We start from the raw sequence: 21,802 nt of genomic DNA on the forward strand, positions 1-21,802 counted from the left end.
GAGAAGCAGCATCTCTCCTTTTCAGGGACCAGAGACTCAGAGAGAGGAGACGTTCTCATGAAGTCTGCTTGATACCCCAAAATAAAATAATAAATTTTGGCTCTTGTCCCCTCCTCCCACCCCCACCCCCTCAACCCTGTGTGAGATGTTGGGTTTCTTCTTCATGAGACATTGTTGAGAAGTCGCAGTGGTTGGAGAGGCGTAGGGGGCAGACTACCTCTACTCCCCCCACACCCCCCTTTTTTCTCTCTGGGAGGAGGAGGAGGGGAAGGGGGCTTGCAGAGCAAGCGATGGATGAGGAAAACATGACGAAAAGCGAGGAGCAGCAGCCTCTGAGTTTGCAAAAAGCCTTACAGCAGTGCGAGTTGGTCCAAAACATGATAGACCTGAGCATCTCCAACCTGGAAGGGCTTAGGACCAAATGTGCTACTTCCAACGACCTCACACAAAAAGAAATCCGGACCCTGGAGGTAGGTGTTGCCTATGGAAAGAAAGCCATCCTTCCTTCCCTCCCCCTTCTCCCCCACCATCCCCTTTCCCTTGATTCTGTTTGTTGGGGGTGGGGGGGCGGTGGGAGGGTAGCAAGGTGGGCACGATTTGGTCTCCTGTGATTTATCTTGCAAAGCCTGCACTGGGTGTCCCTTTACTGTACTGCTGTCGTCGGCGCTTGGCTGGGTGGTGGGAGGAGTAGTAGTAACTGTTATTCTTTATTATTATTCTTGCGGCTGTGGTTATCATTCGCTTCCTCTTTGAGGAGTGAGTTCTCCCTTTTTTCTGCTTGTGAATTTGTTTATATGCCACGGGGGCTTGCTTGTGTGCTGGGTAAGACATTAAGGCGCTGCAGAGAACCCACGTGACCTTGCGCATTCTGCAGGTGGTCAAAAGGTGCTTTTTGCTCGCAGAATGGGGCTGCCTGTAAAGATAGACCTCTTCTTTTTCGGCCTCCTTCCCAGCCCCCCTTTTGCTCCTTGGATTTGGTTTGTTTGTTTACTTGTTTGTTTTCAGTAATATACATGTCAGGAGGCAAGATGCATGAAAAAGAATTCCCCATTGAGCTACCCATTTCCAATCAAATCATTTTGATGCAGGGAGCTGTTGCAGGCCTGAAACGTGTTAAAAACAAAACCAAAAAAACCCCCAAACCCCCCAAAAACCCCAAAACAACCCTGGATCAGCACACACAGGTTGTGTGGGAAAATACTCTGAAATCTTGGTGGGACCGTGAAAAAAGGGGTCGGGAGGAGGAGTTATCTTTGGCGTGTTGTAACATTCTCTCCAACAGAACTTGAGGGGGAGTTTGAAGCAATTTCGTGGGGGGGTGGTGGTGGATGCAAAGTTACTCAGAAAGAAGATGGCAGAAATTATTTCTTCCGAAGGCCATCTGGTCAAAGGAAGAAGGTTTCAAGAGCTTTAGAAAATGCCTGGCGTCCACGTAATCATTGAGCATCCACGTTGTTCGAAACATCTCTAGGGTTCGACTCACATCCCTCCCTCCAACCGGCCCCGTGCTACGCATGGCTTGATTAAATTTGGGAACTCCCATTAGCTGGCACTTGCTGAGGGTGGTGGCCATGGGGCTGGGAGCAAAGGAAAGTGGTTCTCCCTGTGGTGGGGCGGACGTGTGCAGAGCTGGGATGGCGACTAGTTTCCAGCCCGTGTGTTTCCAAGGCCTGAACTCTTTAATCCCTACTGAATCTTTTAGCCCTTGTGCCCCCGTTCTAGTCTGGATGAGCACTTATCTCTGGTTCACTTTCAAGTCTTCCTTTTTCCTCCGTGGTTTTAAATTTGGCCGCATATCAGCAGGCAGGAAGGTCACCAGTTTGAAAGTGGAGTTAGTGTGTGTGTGTGTGTGTGTGTGTGTGTGTGTATTGAGTATACTGTTTGCTCCCCTAGAATGCATCTCTGTGTGCACCTGTCATCTGGGAAAATGATCGTCAGAAATGAAATAACGTAAGTATCAAGGGGTAGCAGAGGCGTGGGAATTCTGTGGGGAGGCACAGGTATTTTCTTTCTCGGAGCTTTGGAGAACCGTGTAGGCTAGGACTCCGCTGATGGAAGAAAAAGTGTGGGATGCCCTGGCCAGCCTTCTGTCTCTGTCTGAGCAGTGCCCAAGAGAAGATCCTGTCCAGAATTGCATGCTGTAAATAAATAACCCAAAAGGGCCACCGGAGGTCTCTTCTGTTCCTCTGAGTCAGGAGTCCCAAATGCTAGTTTGTGTATTACTATGTAAGTTTCTCCAGTTTTCTTTTCCTCTTTTCAACATGCTCCATCCTCTGAGAGCCCCCTGGATCATGGTGATTGTTGCAGTGGGCCACGGATTCCATTGCTTCTTTTCTGCATAGTGGTTTTCTTTTTAAACTGGGGGATGTGGGCATTGGTATGGTGGGAAGTGACAGTTACTGGGAATGCATCTGTTGTTAGTTTCCTAATCCCAGTATGCCACAGAGTGTGCCCACGACTTTATCCATATTGCCCAAGAAAGGATCTTGAGCAGTTATGCCAGTTTAGGCTTTCTAGGTCTCTAGGGCTAGGGTGGGGCCTCTGAGGAGGGGCTGATGCCTTAGGGTCCAGCCAAGTCCTGCCAAACCTCACATAGGTTTTGGATCCACAGTTGTTGTTGTTTTTAAATCCCAGCAGCTGTCAAATTTTATATATCAGAACCACCTGAGGGAGCTTATTAAAAATGCAGATTTTCAGCCTCTAATCCTAGAGATTCTAATTCAGTTGGGATTGGAGGGTGCCTAGGTATCTGCATTTAGTAAACAGTCCAGGTGTTTGTGATGCATGTTTTCATATTGACACTTTGAGAAAGACTAATCTAATAGGAGATAGAGGCCATATTTCAGCTGTTAGATGATGACATCTCCCTGCTCACAAACACTAAAGAAAGTAGTAAATTGAACAGACCATCCCTGAAAACCTTGCCTATACCCCTGTGGAAACAAAAAACATCTGACATGGACTTAGTCTCCAAGAAGCGTACTTTCATGACGAGGGAGACAAGGCTAATCATGTGTATGTGAGATAATGATAAAGTCCAAACAGTAATATGGGAGACAGCATGTGGGTCCGTTAGGAATGTGTTCAGCTGCGTGAAATGGAAAATCCACCCAGCGTGGTTAAGCAATTAATGGTTTATTTTTCTCAAGTAGCAAGAAGTCTGGAGGTATGTAGCTGCTTGAGTTGGCTCAGTGAGGTAATAACATTGGGGCTGATGTCTTTGTGAATTCTCATGGCCTCTTCCTTATGGCCACAAGATGGCCCCTGAAGCTTTAGCCATTACACCCACGTTCAAGGTAGGGAAGAGGGGGACCAGGTGAATAGGAAGGAATAAAGGCTTCATGTCTTTGTTTGGCTTCCGCAGGACACCTCCTCCTTCCTACCCCTAAGGTGATGTTTCATTATGTCTTCTTTGCCACAACTGGGTCAGGTCGCTTGTCCGAGCTGCAAGGCAGTGGGGATGCCATCATGACTGGTCTAGATAGTTGCAGTCTGTTCCTTCCTGGTTGACCTGTTGCTACTCCATACAAAATCAGGGTTGTGCTAGCCTGGAAGAAGGCATGAAGGGACATTGGGGGGCCAGCCAGCAGCGCTGGCCACAGTATGTTACCAGGAGTTCCTCTGGCAGAGAAGAAAGGTCATGAGTTTTGGAGTTAGACCGATGTAGTTTGGCATTCTAGCTTTCCTACTTACTTTATCTTGGCCTAGTGATTTAAATTTTCTGACCCATGGTTTCATTTTTGGCAAAATGGCAGTGAAGGAATAACATTACCTACCTCAGAGGTGGTGGTAAGGATGAAAAGAGGTGAGGTTTTCAAGGGTCTAACGCTGTCTGTAGCCCAGTGCCTGCAGGTGCTAAATAAATGATAGCTTCTTTGATGGTGATGATTAGCATTACATGGTGTAGAGTAGATGACACGGAAGGGAACAGCTCAGACTGGAGGGAGAGAAGGATCTTGAGCAGCATTTCCAAAGTATGTTCTGTGGAACCCTAGTTCTATAGAACCCTAGCATTATCATTCTTTCAACAAATACTGAAATCCTGGCACTGTACTAGATGCTGGTGGTCAACAAGTATTCTGAAGACAAAATAAGTCCCATGGTTAACACATTTGGGAAAGGTTGAGGTAAGCAAAAGAGATAGGTATCTTGACTGCAGGACTTCCCAGAGCCTTTAATGTGCTGTATTTGTACATTGTGACTCCAAGAGAGGGTAGCGTCTGCGGTGTTTCCTTTTTCCAGAGACATCTCTTGGGCTTGATGTTCCATAGAATGCACCCAGGGAAACATGTGACGAAGTGGTTAGGGAAGCACCCTTGACTGGGGAGCTGGGGACCCTGAGTGGAGTGAGATATGGGGAGGGTTTAAATTGCAGCGGGTTGGGGGAGCTTTCTGGGCCAGAACAAGAAACCGGATGGAGGAATTCTCCTGCCTTCAAGGGGCAGCTTACAGACCGGCTGGCCCAGAATGAAGAGTACCTGGTAGAGTGTCATAGGAAACGAATTCACGTTACAAACTCCTGGAGTGTAACTTAGTATCGGGAAGTCAGACAAACAAAGTTTCATCCCTTTTAGAGGGGAGATAGAAATCTTCAAAGGTTTTGGAGTGAGTACAGTTAAAAAGTTGTTTAAAGGTTAGTCTCATGGCAGCCTGCAGCAGGGACCAGCAAACTTTTTCTGTAACGGGACAGGTAGTAAATCGCTGAGGCCTTGTGGGCCATGTGGTTTCCATCACAACCACTCAGCTCTGCTGTCGTAGCCTGGAGCATCCACGGACAACCCAGAAATAAACGTTTTCTAATAAAACTCCATTTAGGGTCCCTGACATTCGAATTGGATACAGTTTTCACGTGTCACGGAATAGTATTTTCCTTCTAATTTTTTTTTGACATTTAAAAATGTAAAAACTATTCTTAGGATTCAGGCCTGAAAAAAACAGGTGGTGGGTCAGACTTGGCCCGTGGCCTGTAGTTTGCTGATCCCCTGATTTATAGGGTGAGAAATGAACCTGGAGGCAACAGAGGCCATCTGAAAGGTGAATGAGTGGCACTAGGGCTGGTGGGCACTGGCCACGTGCAGCTGGTTCTGAGTTGGGTTCTATTTCGGTTAAATTACAAGTGGAGGTAAATATCAGGATTGGGTGGGGGATGCTAAGTAACAGAATCTCCTATACAGCAAGGGTGTTCTAGCCATCACATATCAATTATTTGTTCTTTATCTGTTCCATCTCAGTTACAGATTATGGTCTGAGAGACCCATACCTAGACTTAATTAAGTTGGGAAACCTCAGACAATAACGCATTATTTTCAGTGATGCTGTGTGGGTTGGGACTGGCGGGGCAGTTCTTTCGGCTGGTCTTGCAGACCAGTACTTGTGGTCATCTGGCAGCTCCACTGAGGCTGAATGGTCCAAGACGGCCCTATTCATGTGGCTGGTGGTCGGCTAGTGATTGGCTCAGGCAACCTCAGCTCTCTTCCACATAGCCTCTCCAGCAGGACAGCCCAGATTTGTTTCTTTCTTTCTTTCTTCCTTTCTTTCTTTCTTTTTCCCTTCCTTCCTTCCTCTCTCTCTCCTCCCTCCCTTCCTCTTCCTTTCTCTCTCTCTCTTTCTTCCTCCTCTCCCCTCTTTCTTTCTTTCTCTTTCTTCCTTCTTTCTTCCTTCCTTCCTTCCTCTTCTTCCTTTCTTTCCTCTCTTTCTTTCTTTTCTCCCTTCCTTCCTTCCTTTCTCTCTCTCTCTCCCTTCCTTCCTTCCTTCCTCTCTCCCTTCCTCACTCCTCCCCTCCCTCCCTTCCTTCCTTCCTTTCTCTCTTTCTCTGTCTCTTTCTTTCTTTCATTGAACTACAGTTTATTTACAGTGTCCAGATTTCTTACATGGTGGCAGCAGCAGTGTTCCAAGAAGGCAAGCTCCAATTCATAGCCTGTCTTAAGCCTCTGCTTCTGTAACTTTTGCTAACGTCCCACTGGCCAAAGCAAATTATGTGGTTGAGCCCATCGTCAATGTGGGACTTAGTATCCAAGGGTATGGATTCCAGCAGGTGTGGTCATTGGGGGCCAGTGAACAATCTAATATAACTGAATCACAGCTATGGAAAAAATCCACAATAAACCAAAGAGCATGGAAAGAGAGGAAGGCATGGATGATCAGCAAAGGCCCCTTGGGGAGGTTTACTGACTGAGGAAGCAAGCCATGAAATATCTGGGGAATGCGCAAGTCAGAGGGAACAGCAGGTGCAAAGTTCTTGGGTGGGACTATGTTCTACATGTTTTGAGAACAGCAAGGAGACCACTGTGTTTGGCGCAGGGTGAGCGGGGAAGGGATGAGGGGCACAAGTGGGAGGCAGACGCAGGGCCCCAGTCAGAGACGGCTTGGCTGAGATACTTGCACTTTGTTCTAACTATGCAAAGGGTGGGGGACTGACTTATTTAAAAGCTCCTTTTGATTGCTGCAGGGAAAGTAGACTATAGGGAATAAGAATGGGAGCACGGAGACAAAGTGGGAGGTTAGTATGGGAGTCAAAGCCAGGAATGAGTGCTTTTGACTTGAGTGATGGTGGGGAGATGGAGCAAGTGGCTGGTCTCAGACGGTCAAGTGCATGGGGGATGCGCATGAATTGGATGTTGGGGGTGGAGGAAAATAAAGAACCAATGATTATTCCTACGTGTTTGGCCGAAGAACTAAGTGAATGGCGGTGTCATTATTTGAAGTGTGAAGACCGGGGGTGGATTAGGTTGGGCTTGACAATGAAGTCCTGTTTAGACATTTACGTTTGTGAAGTAGACAGTTGGGTATGTGAGCCTGGAGATTTGAGGAAGGCTAGAGATATGAGGTTCACTTAACATGTCAGGAACATCTTTTCATCTTATTAAATAGTATTTTTAATGGCTGCATAGTGCTACATGGCCGTTGCATAATTTATCTAACTTATTTAATTCTGTCAGATGTGTATGTTTATCATGTTCCATTATTATAAATAATACTGTAGTAGATAGACATCCTAGTGGCTTGTAGTAATCCTTGTCTTCGATTCCTAGAAGTGGAATATTGCTGGATCCAAGGATATGCAGAGTTTCTGGACTTTTGATAGGTTTTGCCAAATTACCTTTCACCCACAGTGTGGGAAAGGGCCCGTTTCTCTGTATCCGCAGTCTCGATTTTTGTTTTGTTTTATTTTTTGGTTGCCTGTGCTTTGATGACCAAGAGCTCTGGGTTAAGGAGGCAGTTGTCTTAGGCCCAAATCTCGTCTTTCCTGTTTGCACTTGGGAAGGACCTGGGAACCTGTGTTGGTGAGAGCAGCACATGGTTTTCCATGCACAGCACCCAGCCTGCGGCGACCCAGCCTCTGCCTCGTTCTCATAGAGACATGGGTGGGACGTGGTCTCAAACTTCTGAGTCAGTGGCAAGAGTTATTTCTGAAGGGTTCTCTACCCGCTCTGGGGTTTTAGGGTGGGTTCTAATAGGGAGCTCTTATCCTTCTTCCAATGGGCAGGACACTGAGGGCTCTTCCTCCTCTCCCTGAGGACGGGTCATTTTCTGGGCTCCTCTCTCCACCCCCCTCGCCGGGCTCCACCTTTTGGGACCTCCCTTCCCCCTTGCTGCTCTGGAGCTGGGGAATGGAAGGTGTTCCGAAGCTGAGGAAGCCGAGGGGGACATGGCAGCTGGGAGGGAGGATGGAGAAGCTGAAGGGTGGGGAGGGAAAAGGGACAACAGTGGGAGAAAAGGCAGAGTGTAGCATGATTTTCTTGGGCAGGATTTCTATGACCCTTGGAATGTCTCTCCAGTGGGGAGTGACCGTAACTGTAGTTGTTCCTGTTTTACAAGCCAGTGGACTGAGGTTTAGAGTCACTGATCTGACCCAAACTGCAAATTCAGGCAGCCATGGATCCAGGAAGAGGTTGGAGGTTGACTGCTCCTCTCCGGAGTCCCCAGAGGTGGCCTGGCCTGGAAGAAAAGAAAGCAAAGATGAGAGCAAATAGAGGCGAAGGAGGAAGCATAGGTGATAAGGGCAATGTGATCAGAGGTGAGAGCTGTGGGATTAATGAGAATCCTAACGATGGAATACTGTCACTCATGTGCTCTCATTGGTGACCGTGCCAGATGATGATTGAAGAGAAATACAGAACTGATGGAGACAAAGTAGGGCATCTACAGAGACAAGGAAAGATGAGAAAAAGAGAGGGAGACATTTTATTTTTTTTTATTATTATTTTAAAAAAAGGCTTATTTATTTATTTTTGGCTGTGCCGGGTCTTAGTTGCAGCATGCATGTGGGATCTAGTTCTCCGACCAGGGATCAAACCCAGGCCCCCTGCACTGGGAGCGTGGAGTCTTACCCACTGGACCACCAGCCAGGGAAGTCCCCAGAGGGAGGCATTTTAGACCTGAGAGGTCCAGTATGCCAGCCACTTGCCACATTGACTATTAATCAGTTGAAACGTGGCGAGCTCTAATTGAACTGTGCTATTATTATAAAATACCCGCCAGATCCCAAACTCTTAGAATGAAGAATAGAATGCAAAATATCTCATTGGTATTCTTTTACATTGACAACATGTTGAAATGATGCTATTTTAGATATATTGGGTTAAATAAACTATGTTAAAATTGATTTCACCTGTATCTTATTTTTTCCCTGAGGCTATTAGAACATTTTAAATGACACAGGCAGCTCACTGTATATTTCACTTGGTCAGCGCAGCTCTTGAGCATCGAGGTGATTTCTGTGTTTTGCCGTAATGGAAATCTTGTTCTTGATAAAGACTGAAAGCATGGGCCCCCTGGAGTTTCTAGGCAGCCATCAATTAGAGCTGTGGATGCGTTCCAAAGATGGATGCCCTCGATTTCCCTGGACCAGGAAAAAAATGAGATGAAGACTCAGAAATAATAACATAATTGAGTCCCTGGAAATTTGGGTGGGTGCTCGAAGCAGTAGAGCCAAGTAGTTGGGAGGGTGTGGGCTACACAGTAAGACTGCTTGGATCCCAGTCTGAATTCAGGACCTACTAGCTAAGTAACCCTGGGCAAATGAGCTCTCCTTCCTGAGCCTCAGTTTCCTTGCTTATAAAATTGGGACAGTGTTTTACATGGGGTTGTTACGGTGATTCAACGGAATCATGCATTAAAAAGCCGGGCAAAGCGCCCGGCACATAGCAAATGCTTAATAATTGTTAGCTTTGGCGGTTTTGATGATCATACTCTCTGTAGCTTGTCATAGGGAGGTTAGGGTGCTTCAGTCCTGAGTGGTGGATGGGGTGTTTCAGCCATCCAGGGAGGTGCCAGTTCATTTATTCGGTCATTGTTAACTGAGCCCCCAGTGTGTGAGAAGCAGGGAGAAGACAGCAAGATGCGAGAAGGCGAAGGCCTTGGAGGCCTTCTATGGGATAATGGCACACCTGCTGGGCTGCAGGTGACATAAGCGAACAAGATTCTCATACCAGGTCTGCATCTTCGAATTGCTCACAGATGACTCACTTCCCATCAGTGCCTAGCAGGCTTTAGTCTTTAAACCATTTGCTCGTCATAAACTCCAAGTTGGATAACAAAATGCCAGTTATGGGGTTGGGCCTTACAACTCCTGAACTTGTCTCAAGCTTGTGCGGTAAAGAGAAAAGTCAGAAGCTGTGATATCCAAGTGCTTCAGAGGACCCTAAGAGGTTGTGTAGGCCCCCCTCCTGCCCAGTGTCCAGCTTTGGCTTTGTGATTTGGGGCAAGCACTACTTCACAAAACAACCTTTTAAAAAATGCATTTTTTTTTATTGTGGTAAAATATGTATAACATGAAATTTACCATTTTAACTATTTTTAAATGAACAATTCAGTGGCATTAAGGACATTCACGGTGTTGTGCAACCATCATCACTATCCACCTGCAGAACTTTTTCATCACCCCAAATAGAAATTCTGTACCCATTAACCAATATCTCCCCCTGACCCCAGCCACATGGTTACCTCTATTCTATTTTCTGTCTCTATGAATCTGACTGTTCTAGGTACTACCTCATGTAAGTTAAATCGTACACTGTGTGTCTATTGTGTCTGGCTTCTTTCACGTAGCATAACGTTTCTGAGGTTCATCGATGTTATAGCATGTATCAGTGTTTCATTCCTTTTTATGGCTGCATAATATTCCATTGTATTGATAGACCATGTTTTGTTTATCCATCCTGTGTTGATAGACACTTGAGTTGTTTTCATCTTTTGACTACTGTGAATAATGCTGCTATGAACATTATTGTACAAGTATCTGTTTGATTCCCTGCTTTGAATTCTTTGGGGTTATGTATCTAGGAGTGGAATTGCTGGGTCATATGGTAATTCTATACTTAATTTTTTGAGAAACCTTCATACTGTTTTCCACAGTGGCTACACCATTTTATATTTCCACCAGCAATGCACAAGGTTTCCAATTTCTCTACATCCTTGGCAATACCTACTATTTCCTGGTTTTTTGACTATAGCCATCCCAGTGGGTATGAAGTGGTATCTCATTGTGGTTTTGATTCACATTTCCCTAATGACTAATGACGGTAGGCATCTTTTCATGTGCTGATTGGCCATTTGTATATCCCCTTTGGAGGAATGTCTATTCAAGTCCTTTCATAAGTCAGCCTTTTGATATGGGTGAGTTATAAAGGTTAGAATTATCCTCCTTCTGTTGACTTGGATCTACACTCTGATGTCTTTTATCCTTTGGTTCTACTCTTTGGAGGAGAGCGAATAAGGCCAGTCCTTCCTTTGGCTGACAAAAGTCTCAAGTAGAGTTTGCATTTAGATCTGGAACCTACCAAGTAGAGACAAGAGATAGCCATGGCCACAGATTCCTGACAAGTCTCCAACCCAAATTTTGCAGCCACTGTCTCCCTGCTTTGTCCTGTATGAGTTCCATTCTTTTAGAATTTTGGATTCTGGGGTCTCTGGTGATGATAAATTTCCCTTTGCCTGTGCGCCAATCCTACCCAGAGTATCATGCCCATCAGAAATAGTCATGAATGTGTCTCTTTGTGCCCATCCACAAAGGCACTGGGATGGTGCCTTGGGCAGGGTTGGGTGGCATGCACTTGAGCAATGAGGCGAATAGACAAGTATAAAAATGAACCCATCAAGTGGGGCATCATTTTTATTAGGTAGGAGGTAGAGCAAGGTTAGCTGCCACTTTTTATATTTTTATGCTTATCTGACTGGGAGAAACAGTGCTTTGGGATAAACCCAAAAAGCAATATTATCCTTTTAATATGTTGCTATACTATTATTATTATTATTATTTTTTTTTATAGGTATTTTTTATAGTGGGTAATGTGAAGACTTCAGATGAAATAGATTGAGAAACTGATTGGAAATTGAATGCAAACTAAGACCACTTGACTGTTACTGAAATGAATAGCCCAGTTTGCTTTTTTTTTTTAAAGAAATTCACGTTCTTTTATTTATTTATTTATGACTGTGTTGAGTCTTCGTTTCTGTGTGAGGGCTTTCTCTAGTTGCGGCAAGTGGGACCACTCTTCATCGCGGTGCGCGGCCTCTCACCATCGCGGCCTCTCTTGTTGCGGAGCACAGGCTCCAGACGCGCAGGCTCAGTAATTGTGGCTCACGGGCCCAGTTGCTCCGTGGCATGTGGGATCTTCCCAGACCAGGGCTCGAACCCGTGTCCCCTGCATTGGCAGGCAGATTCTCAACCACTGCGCCACCAGGGAAGCCCTATACTATTATTTTAATATGTTGCTGGATTTGATTTGTTACAATTTTGTTGAGGATTTTTGTGTCTTTGTTCATGAGGGATATTGTCTGTGGTTTCCTTTTTCATACCATCTTTGTTTAGTTTAAGTATCAGGGTAATACTGGCCTTATAAAATGAGTTTTATTTTACGAGTTTTATTTAACGAGGAATTGTTTCCTCTACTTCTGTTTTCTGGAAGAGACTGTGTAGAATTGGTGTTATTTCATCTTTAAATTCTGGTAGAATTCCCCAGTGAAACTATCTGGGCTAGAGATTTATTTTAATTTAATTTTTTTGCAGAAGGTTTTAAACTACAACTTCAATTTCTTTAATTTATTATTGGGTGAATTTTAGGACTTTGTGGCTTTCAAGGAATTGGTACATTTTATCTAAATTGTTCAATTTACATACGGAGAGTTGCTCATAGTATTCCCTTATTATCCTTTTGTGTCTGTGGGGTGTATAGTAGTGTCACCTCTTTCATTCCTGATATTGGTAATGTATATTCTTTCTCTTGTATTCTGTGTTAGTCTGGCTAGAGGTTTATCAATTTTAGCCATATTTTCAGAGAACTAATTTTTAGCTTCATTTATTTTCTCTATTTTTCTGTTTTAACTTTTACTAATTTTTGTTCTTCTTATTATTTCCTTTCTCCTGCTTGCTCTGGGTTTATTTTGCTCCTCTTTTTTCTATTTTCTTGAGGCAGATGCTTAGATTGTTGATTTGAGACCTTTCTCCTTTTCTAATATAAGTATTTGTTGCTGTAAATTTCCCTTGAAGGATTACTTTAACTGCATCCCACAAATTTTGATATATTATATTTTCATTTCCCTTTAGCTCACAGTATTTTATAATTTCTTTTGAGGCTTTTTCTTTGATGCATATATTCATCAAATTAAATGATATTTGATGTCATTTAATTTCCAAGTATTGGGGATATTTCCTGTTATCTTTGACTAACAGTTTAATTCAATTATATCAGTGAACACATTTTATATTATTTTAATTCTTTTAAAATGTTTAAGGTTTATTTTATCACTTAGACCATATTCTCTCTTGGTGAATGTAGCAAGTATACTTGAAAAGAATGTGAATTCTGCAGTTGACGGGTGCAGTGTTGTATAAATGTCAATTAGAGCCAGTTGGTTGATAGTGTTAAGTCCTCTGTATCCTTGCTGATTTTCTCTCAAGTTTTATTGATTACACAGAGGGGAGTGTTGTCCATTTCTCCTTGTAGTTCCATCACTTTTTGCTTTCATGTATCTTGAACTGTTTTGTTAAGTGTATATGCATTTGGGATGGTTGTTTTCTTGGCGACTTCACCCTTCATCATTATGTAAAGTTACTATTTATCCTTGGTAATTTTCCTTGCTCTGAAAACTATTTTCTTTGATATTAATATAGCCACCCCAGCGTTTCTTTTTTTAGGTTTTTAAAAGTTGAGATAAAATTCACATAACATAAAATTCACCATTTAAACTCTTTTGAAGTATACAATTGAATGCTTTTTAATATATGTGCAGAGTTATGCAACATTTCCCCTATCTAATTTTAGAACATTTCCATTACCACACATGCAAAAACAAAACAAAACAAAACAAAAAACCCCCAACAACCAAAAAACCAGAACTAAACCTTGTACCTATTTGCAGTCAATTTCAATGTTCCTGCCCTCCATCCCCTGGCAACCATTAATCTATTTTCTGTTGCTATGGTTTTTCCTAGTCTGGGTATTTCATATAAATGAAATCATACAGTATGTGGCCTTTTATGTGTGGCCTCTTTCACTGAACATAATGTCTTCAAGGTCCATCCATGGTGTAGCAGGTATCAATAATTCATTCCTTTTCATGGCTGAATAATATTCCATCGTATGGATAAACCCATTTTGTTTATCTGTCCGTCAGTGGACATTTGGGTTGTTTCCACCTTGTGGCTATTTGTGAATAGTGCTGCCACGATCATTTGTTTGGTTAAGAGGATGGGGGCATTTGGGGAGGAAACTGTTTTGCTTCTGCTAAAAACTAAAGAAACGTGTCCCCAGGTTCAGGCTGCCATGCAGTTAGGAACTCTAGAGCTGGAAGTTCCTTCCACACCCTTTGTGGTTGTATGTGATGGTCTCTGTGACATTTCCCTGGAGCTCTTGCAGGTACTCGGTTGGCTCTTCAGGTTACACATGCCAGGTAATGAATCGTTCACACTGACTTCAGAAATGGAACTCATTAAATAAAATAGTCATTTAAAAGACATTTATAGCCATTAAAGCAAAGCATATTCATTCTAGAAAAAAATAGAATATGCATTTAATCAAAAAGAAAAATGAACACACTTATAATCCCACCACCCACAGATCAACATTGTTAACATCTTGTTATAGAGTCTTATAGGTTTTTCTGCATGCAAACATGTACTTTCATATGACTTTTAAGAACAACTATATTTTATTTATTTCATAGTCTCCTCTTATTTGTTTCTTTTTCCTCTTAAAATTTGACTTAAGACATGAATGTCTTTCCCTGCCAAAACCATTTTTTAAATAGCATTTCAAATGGCTGGTAACACTCCAGCATAAAGATGTAGCATAATTGAGTTAAACAACCCCCTTTAGTGAGTTAGATTATTTCTGGTTTTTTGCTCTCATAAACACAGCCTTAGTGACTACTTTTGAAATGAAGTCTTTGTAAAGCATTCTTATTTGTTTCCTTAAGAAATATACCTAGAAGTAGAATTACTGCGTGCTTGGAAAGCTTTTTCTCATCTATGGCCAAATGGTCCTTTAGGAAGAGTGTACCCGTTTATAACCCTCTCAGACTTTACGAGAGCAGAGTTTGTGGTTTTGCATCTTCAGGAATGACAACTGTGAGAGGTAAATGTTTCCAGCAAATCTGTGACTTAATAAAAAATATGTAAAGTCACTTTACTAGTGAATCCACTTGTGATGAGCTAAGAAACTTGGGGCAGGCTTGGTTTTTAAAAATACATACTTTCAGTTGAAATAAATACAGAGTTAGAATCATGTCAATGACAAGGAAGCCTAATTTAAGACGAAATTTTTCTGAAGTGACATCAGAAAGGGATGTGAGTTTTACAGATGAGGCTGTGTGATTTCCAGGGGTCACACAGTCAGTTGTTTTCTGGGACCAGGAAGGGAACCCACAGAAGAAAAATAGGCCAGGGGCAGGATACTCGGGAGGAGACATAAGGGTCACGGTGAACTGGAGAGCGTATGTCACATCTACAGATGTCAGTGTTGCCAATGGGTCGTGTGTAAGCCTCATTTTATCATGGAATTTCCATTTTCCAGCAGAACTCAGAAATCAAAACTATAAGTAAAAAGCAGACATTGACTCATTATTATCTGATCAAGAACCTCACCATTGTTTCCCTTAATATGTTTAAACAATGTTGGATAAGGAAAAGGAAGGTACAGATAATCAATGCTATTGAAGTAATGTCTCATTGCTGTTTCAAAATTGTTTTTTCTAATCCTACCCATCCATAAGTTGAAAAAATTGAGGTTGTATTGTTTAGTCTGGAGAAGATGGGGTAACCAACTACTTGTTGATTTTATGATCTTTGCTTATTGGGAGGCTATTCTCAATCACCAGTGAGGGCAAAGTTAGAGATGTGACTGGGACCAGACAATCACACACACACACACACACACACACACACACACACACACAGACACACACACAGACACACACACAGACAAACACACACAGAGACACACAGACACACACACACAGACACACACAGACACACACACACACACACACACACACACACACACACTTCAAACCTATACAAAGGTAGGGAGAATAGCATAATGGACCCTTATGTACCCATCACAAAAATTCAACAAGTATCAAATTCTGGCTAATCTTCTCCCCCTACCCCATCCTCCCTGGATTATTTTGAAGCAATTCCTAAGACATCGTAGCATTTCATCCTCAAATATTTCAAATGTATATTTCTGTTAAATACCAAGTGCTCTGTTTTAGGCATAACGAGACTCCTATTATCACACCAATAATTCCTTAGTCAGATATTTCTCTAAACAACAAATCAAAGTATTTATACACAAAAGAGAGCTGTACTTCTCAAAGCAGCCATGGTAGAAGGCATCTGTCTTGTCCCAGCTCTGCTGGCGTTACTTAAGACATTCTTGAAAACCATCTTCAGAGTCACCTTACAAGAAAACAAGTCTCTTTATTTTTTTCTTGACCCTAAATGGTGGCTTTCAAGTTGGAAGTCTACCATCTTGACTTGGCTTGACCCACTCCTGATGACTTTTGGCCATTTAAAACAAACAGGCACTCAGAGAACAAGCCGTTTGGCCATTGAAGATGCTCCTGACAACGTTCTGGGCACCGTGTCTGAGAGGAAACTCAAGGAGAAGAGTCATAGCTTTGATGTTAGGATAAGCCTTCAGCCATTTCCAATGTCTACTCTGAAAGAGGACCTGGTTGATTAGCTTCAACATTCATTCACTCATTCATTCATTCCACTTTGTGTTAAATGCATTAGACATACAAAGGAGACTGGAACAACATCTTGCCCATATGGGGCTTAAGATGTATAAATATGTACAGCACATAAGGCACTGTTCTAGGTACTGGGACCTGGAATATACTGCCTCATGGATCTAGTGATATGATGTTAAAGCTAAGACCTGAAGGACAATGAGTTACCTTGAGTTGAGGAAAGGCTGTTCCAGGCAGAGGGACAGTATGTGCAAAAGCCTAGAGGTAGAAGACAGCCTGAGTCTTCTGAGGAACCAGATGGAGCCCAACATGGCTGGAGTACCGAGTGCTTCAGGCCCATTTGAAGGCAAGGGGATGGGACAGCACTTTTTCCTTTTTCTAAACTGGGTTCCTTTGCATCTTCTTCCTGCCTCATCTCCTCCTTATTATAGAAAAATGAGGCAGTCTCATTTGCCAAATTGAATAAAACTCTCTATGATCACCATTTCTCAAGTACAATTTGAAAGCATAACATGAGTTTTTTGGTCCCCTAAGGTGGAGGCAGGTTCTTTAACTCCATGACAAACACAAGCCATCCCATAATAATAACAGATGGGCAAGACCTTGAGAAGGGTGGGCTGGAGGGAGGGAAAATAAAGCCAGGAGAGAAAGAGGTGGTGAAATGGAAATACATTTTCAATCCCATGCTTTGTGGTTTATTATTAACAGCAGTGCAGAAAATGTCTCCACAGAGTTATAAAAAGTTCATTAGTAGCATGCTACAGGTCCGAGAAGCTGGTCATTGTTTGATCAGATTAACGATAATGAGAGCAGTCTTATATTAACTCAGATTAAGAGGAGGACTCTTCCCCCTACTATTCAGTCGTACATGTATAATCACATTTCCTCACAGCCAGTCGCCCTCAGTTTTCTGCTAAGATGGGAACTAGGGTCTTTGCAAAGGTAGAACCAGGACGGCAGAGGGTAGGCTGAGCCCAGATGCCACCTTGAACCTTGGGTCTGATGGAGGAAGAGTCTTTGGACCCTCCCCTGTGCTCCAGATTTTGTCTAATCTCCCTGAGGCTGCCTTCTATTTTTCAGACCTGTTTCCTTCCTCCTGGGCCCGCGTTATCCCAACTCATGATTTCCTAGTGTTGAGCCCATACAACATGCCATGCGATGTTCTAGGTGCTAGGGATACATCTGGGTGTAAAACAGGCAAAGAGCCCTGATGTTGGGTAGCTCACATTCTAGTTGGTGGAGACAGACAATAAATAAACATGAAGAAAAGGAAATGTCACCTTTTCCACCTTCATGGAAAAGGTGACATTTGAGCAAAGACTTAAAGGAAACAAGGGAGCCATCCATGAATCTGTCTAGGGCAGGAGAAGAGCACTTAGAGTGAGGCAACAGCTCGTGCAAAGGCCCTGAGGCCTTGGAGGAAGCTTGTGTGACTGGAGTGGAGTGTTGAGGATAAGGTCAGAGCAGCAGAGTGGGACCAGATCAGTAGGGTCTTTTAGACCAGTGTAAAGATTTTTTACTAAGTGCAGTGAGGTGCACTGGAGGATTTTGAGCAGAGGAGTAACATGATCTGACTTGAGTTTTAATAGCATCCTTCTAACTAATAGACTGTAGGGGGCAAGAGTAGAAGCAGATAGATGACTTAGAAGACTATCATGGAGAGAGACGATGGTGGCTCACACCAGGCTGGTGAGCCGGGGTTGGATTTTGGATATATTTAGAAGTTACAGCGAATAGGATTTCCAGATATTTTTGACCTTGCCTGTTGATTGACGTAAAAAATGATGGTGTTTACTGGTTGCGTTAACCCGAACTCTTTTGGTCGCAAGTGACAGAAACGTACCTCAAATTGCTTATGCAAAAAGTGGGAGTTCTTTGGCTTATGTAACTGAGAAGTCTATGGGTCATTATTAGCTTCAGCATGGCTAGATCCAGATACTTAAAGAATACAGGCAAGCTCTGCTTTAGAAAGCTCTGCTTTCTTTGTCTGTTGCTTTCATCCAGTCTTTCTATCACTTTTAGCTACTATGGAGGAAGAGCATCATTATTTCCCAGGAGCTGCAACAAATGTCTGGGGTATCCTTTTCACTGGTCGGGCTTGATTCATTTCTCTACTCCTCCTCTCTACAGGAGGGGACAGCATTCTCAGAGATGGATCCTGGAACAAGGGCGGAAGGTCAGCTCTTCCCAGGCTTCATGGACCAAGCAGCGGTGTTCTAACCAAAAGCTTGGATGGAGGGAACACTAGATTCTGTTGTCCCAATCCTTAATCCAGAATTCCAGCAAATGTAGGAAATTCTGAGGAGGGTATAAGGAGCAAAAGGGTAAAACATACCCTGGGAATGTCGAGATGCTCATAGTGGGGTGTTTCAGAGATTTTTAAACTCAGTGTTCACAAAATCAGTGGATTTGCCTAATAGCCTTACTCTGTGAGTCTACTCTGGGACCAAGAAACTTTGCTTCCAGTGTGTTCTCATGACTGGCCTCCCTTCAAGGTGGGCCATATATCTCTCATGGGACAGTGAGTAGATGGAGAGCTAGAACACGAGGTATGGGTCCCAGCTCCGCCACCCTCTTGCTGCTGATTTGGGCAAATTACATAACTTTACTGAGCCACAGAGGATATTGGCAGGATCAAAGGACAGACGCTTTTTAAAGCGCTTGGGGGAAATTCCCTAGTGGTCCAGTGGTTAGGACTCTGAGCTTCCACTGCAGGGGGCGCGAGTTCAATCCCTGGTCAGGGAACTAAGATCCTGCATGCCATGCAGCATGGCCTAAATAAACAAACAAACAAATAAATAAATAAATAAATAAAATAAAGCGCTTGGGAAAGTGGACCCACAAGTCAGGGCATTGGCTGTATTGTTTTGTATTTGCTGATCATGGGGTTGCCAAATAAAATATAGGATGCTCAGTTAAACTTGCATTTTAGATAGGTAATGAATACTTTTCCAGTATAAGTATGCCCAAATATTGTATAGGACATACTTACAAAACTTATCATTGTTTATCTGACATTCAGATTTAGCTGAATATTCTTTTATTTGCTAAACCTGGCAGTGCTGGGTGATCATGACAAGGGAAACGTGTTATTCTTACTGATTGCTCATGACTATCTCCTGACACACAATTCATGCGAGGACCAGGAACATTCTCTAAACTGTAGATATCACTAGTGTTTTCAGATTGGACATGAATGAACTTTTTGTTCTCTTTTTGGGCTATGGGTTTATGGCTAAGTTTAAATTCTTGAATTTGACTATGTCAAATTCATGTATGTCCATCCTATAATACCACATTTTGAAATTCTCATTTTAAGATAGGTTTAAGTTTTGGGTAACAGTGTTGGCTCTTCCAGTTATGAGCCATAACCTTGGGCTTAATCTTCTCTGTGTCTCAGTTTTCCCATCTGTACAAATAGGAAGATGACAGTACTTACCTCATAATGTTGTTATGAGGATTGGATAATATATGCAAAATGTTTAGCTCAGTGTCTAGCACATAACAAGAGCTCACTAAGTGTTAGCTGCTGCAGTTATGGCAAATCTCTAGAAATTAATCTGGCTGGTCCATAATAATTTGTGTTTGGTTTTCCAAATTAACTTCTCAGCTCCATGTGGAAAATTTGGGGTTGAATTGTCCTTATGGTTCGGGCTTCATGCTTACCAGATCGAACCCTTGAAGCAGAATAACAAGGTGTAGTCTTGAACTTGACATATATGGGCAGCTATGAGCTCCAAACTGGGGGAAGGGGGAGAAATGAGGAGGGAGAACTAACAGTGATTTGGACTGTTGTTCCTAGGCTTGGTGGGCATGATTTTGGCAGTCTTAGCTCAAGATTTTGCCCCAAATTCAAGCAGACGTGCCCTGTTTAGCAGGGGGGGTTGGGTGTAGGAGCATGACTTGGATCCAGGCCATGGAGATGTGCTCCTTTTTGAGTCATTTTCTGCAGCTCCTGTTTCTAACTATTTCTGTCCATTCCTCACCTGCAAGCCCTGGGCAAATGCCGGGGCTGAGTGCAGATGAGCTCCTGGTCATCAGAAGTGTTTGAGGGCTGCCCAAGATCAGGGTCTGGACAGGGCCTGCCCAAGGTTCGTGCTGTGTGTTATGCATGCTTCTTTCTCCTCAGGATTATTTAACATGGAAATGTTTTCAAGCTTGGTGTTTTTATCCAAATGCCGTTGTGAGAGAAAAGTTTTTAGATGACTGTGGGAGACACAGCGGCTGAAGCCTCTGCTCTGCAAGACTCTTGTAGCTTCTTAAAAAGAGTGTGCTTGGGGGCTATGAAATTTCAGAGGCAGATCACAGTGTGCTGGTGCATACTGAATCCTAAGCACTCACCTGAGCTTCAGGTACATGGCTCCCCACAGTGTGGCCCACAGACAGGTGGCATTGGTGCCACTTGGGAGCTGGTTAGAAAAACGTAGAGTCTCAGGCTCTGGCTCAGACTAATTGAATTGCATTTTAATACAATCAGGTGATCTGTGTGCACATAAAAGTTTGTGAAGCACCAGTCTAATCCTTAGAACAACCCCAATATTATTGATTCCATTAAAATTTTTTTCTTGTGGTAAAATATACATAATGTTTATTATTTTAACCATTGGTAAGTGTACAATTCAGTGACGTTAAATACATTTACAGTGTGGTGTAATCATCACCACTGTCTGTACCCAAAACTTTTCCATCATTACCGAGAAAAACTCTGTAACCATGAAACAGTAACTCCCCCTTCCCTGCCCCTTCCAGTCCCTGGTAACCTCTATTCTACTTTCGGTCTCTATGAATTTGCACATTCTAGGTATCTCATATGAGTAGAATCATACAATATTTGTTCTTTTGTGTCTGACTTATTTCACTTAGCATAATGCCTTTCAGGTTCATCCATGTTGTCATGTGTATCATCACCTCATTCCTTTTCAGGTCTGCGTAATATTCCATTATACGGATAGACCACATTTTAGTTATCCATTCATCTGTTGATGGACACTGACGAGTTGTTCCTGCCTCTTTTTAAAAAACATTTATTTATTTGTTTGTTTATTTATTTATGCTATGCTGGGTCTTAGTTGCAGCATGCAAGGTCTTTGTTGCTGCATGCAGGATCTTTTAGTTTTGGCATGCGGGCTTCTTAGTTGTGGCATACGGGTTTCCTAGTTGTGGCATGAGGACTCTTAGTTGCAGCATGCATGCAGGATCTAGTTCCCTGACCAGGGATAGAACCCGGGCCCCCTGCATTGGGAGTGTGGAGTCTTACCCACTGGATCACCAGGGAAGTCCCCTGTTCCTGCCTCTTGACTATGGTGAATAATGCTGCTGTGAATATTCACGTACAAATATCTGTTTGTACTTTCCCTGCTTTCAGTCCTTTAGGATGTATTCCTAGGAGTATTAACTCCATTTACACATGAAGAAATTGAGATGCAGAGATGTGAAGGGACTCGTCTCAAGTCACACAGCTGCTGGGTGGTGGTGCTGGGTTTCTGCATTTATTTGGTCCCTTCCATTGAACCCAGAGGCCACATGCATCCTTAAAGAGAAAGACAAGTGTTTTTCTTCCTTTCTAAGGGATGACAACATGGCCTGGTGGTAAATATTGGGCTTT

The 21,802-nt window shown here is 43.1% G+C and overlaps 1 protein-coding gene across 1 annotated transcript in view; it reads left to right on the plus strand.

The window, feature by feature from the left end:
* The first annotated feature begins 290 nt into the window (after positions 1-290).
* The window catches only part of KSR2 (kinase suppressor of ras 2), a 410,930-nt gene continuing 389,418 nt past the window's right edge, over positions 291-21,802 (plus strand). The window contains exon 1 of the mRNA XM_036823399.1: positions 291-470. Coding sequence (XP_036679294.1) covers positions 291-470 — 180 coding nt within the window. The remainder of the gene's footprint in view (positions 471-21,802) is intronic.

The sequence above is a fragment of the Balaenoptera musculus genome, chromosome 14 (genome assembly GCF_009873245.2).
Source record: "Balaenoptera musculus isolate JJ_BM4_2016_0621 chromosome 14, mBalMus1.pri.v3, whole genome shotgun sequence".
Classification (NCBI taxonomy): domain Eukaryota; kingdom Metazoa; phylum Chordata; class Mammalia; order Artiodactyla; family Balaenopteridae; genus Balaenoptera; species Balaenoptera musculus.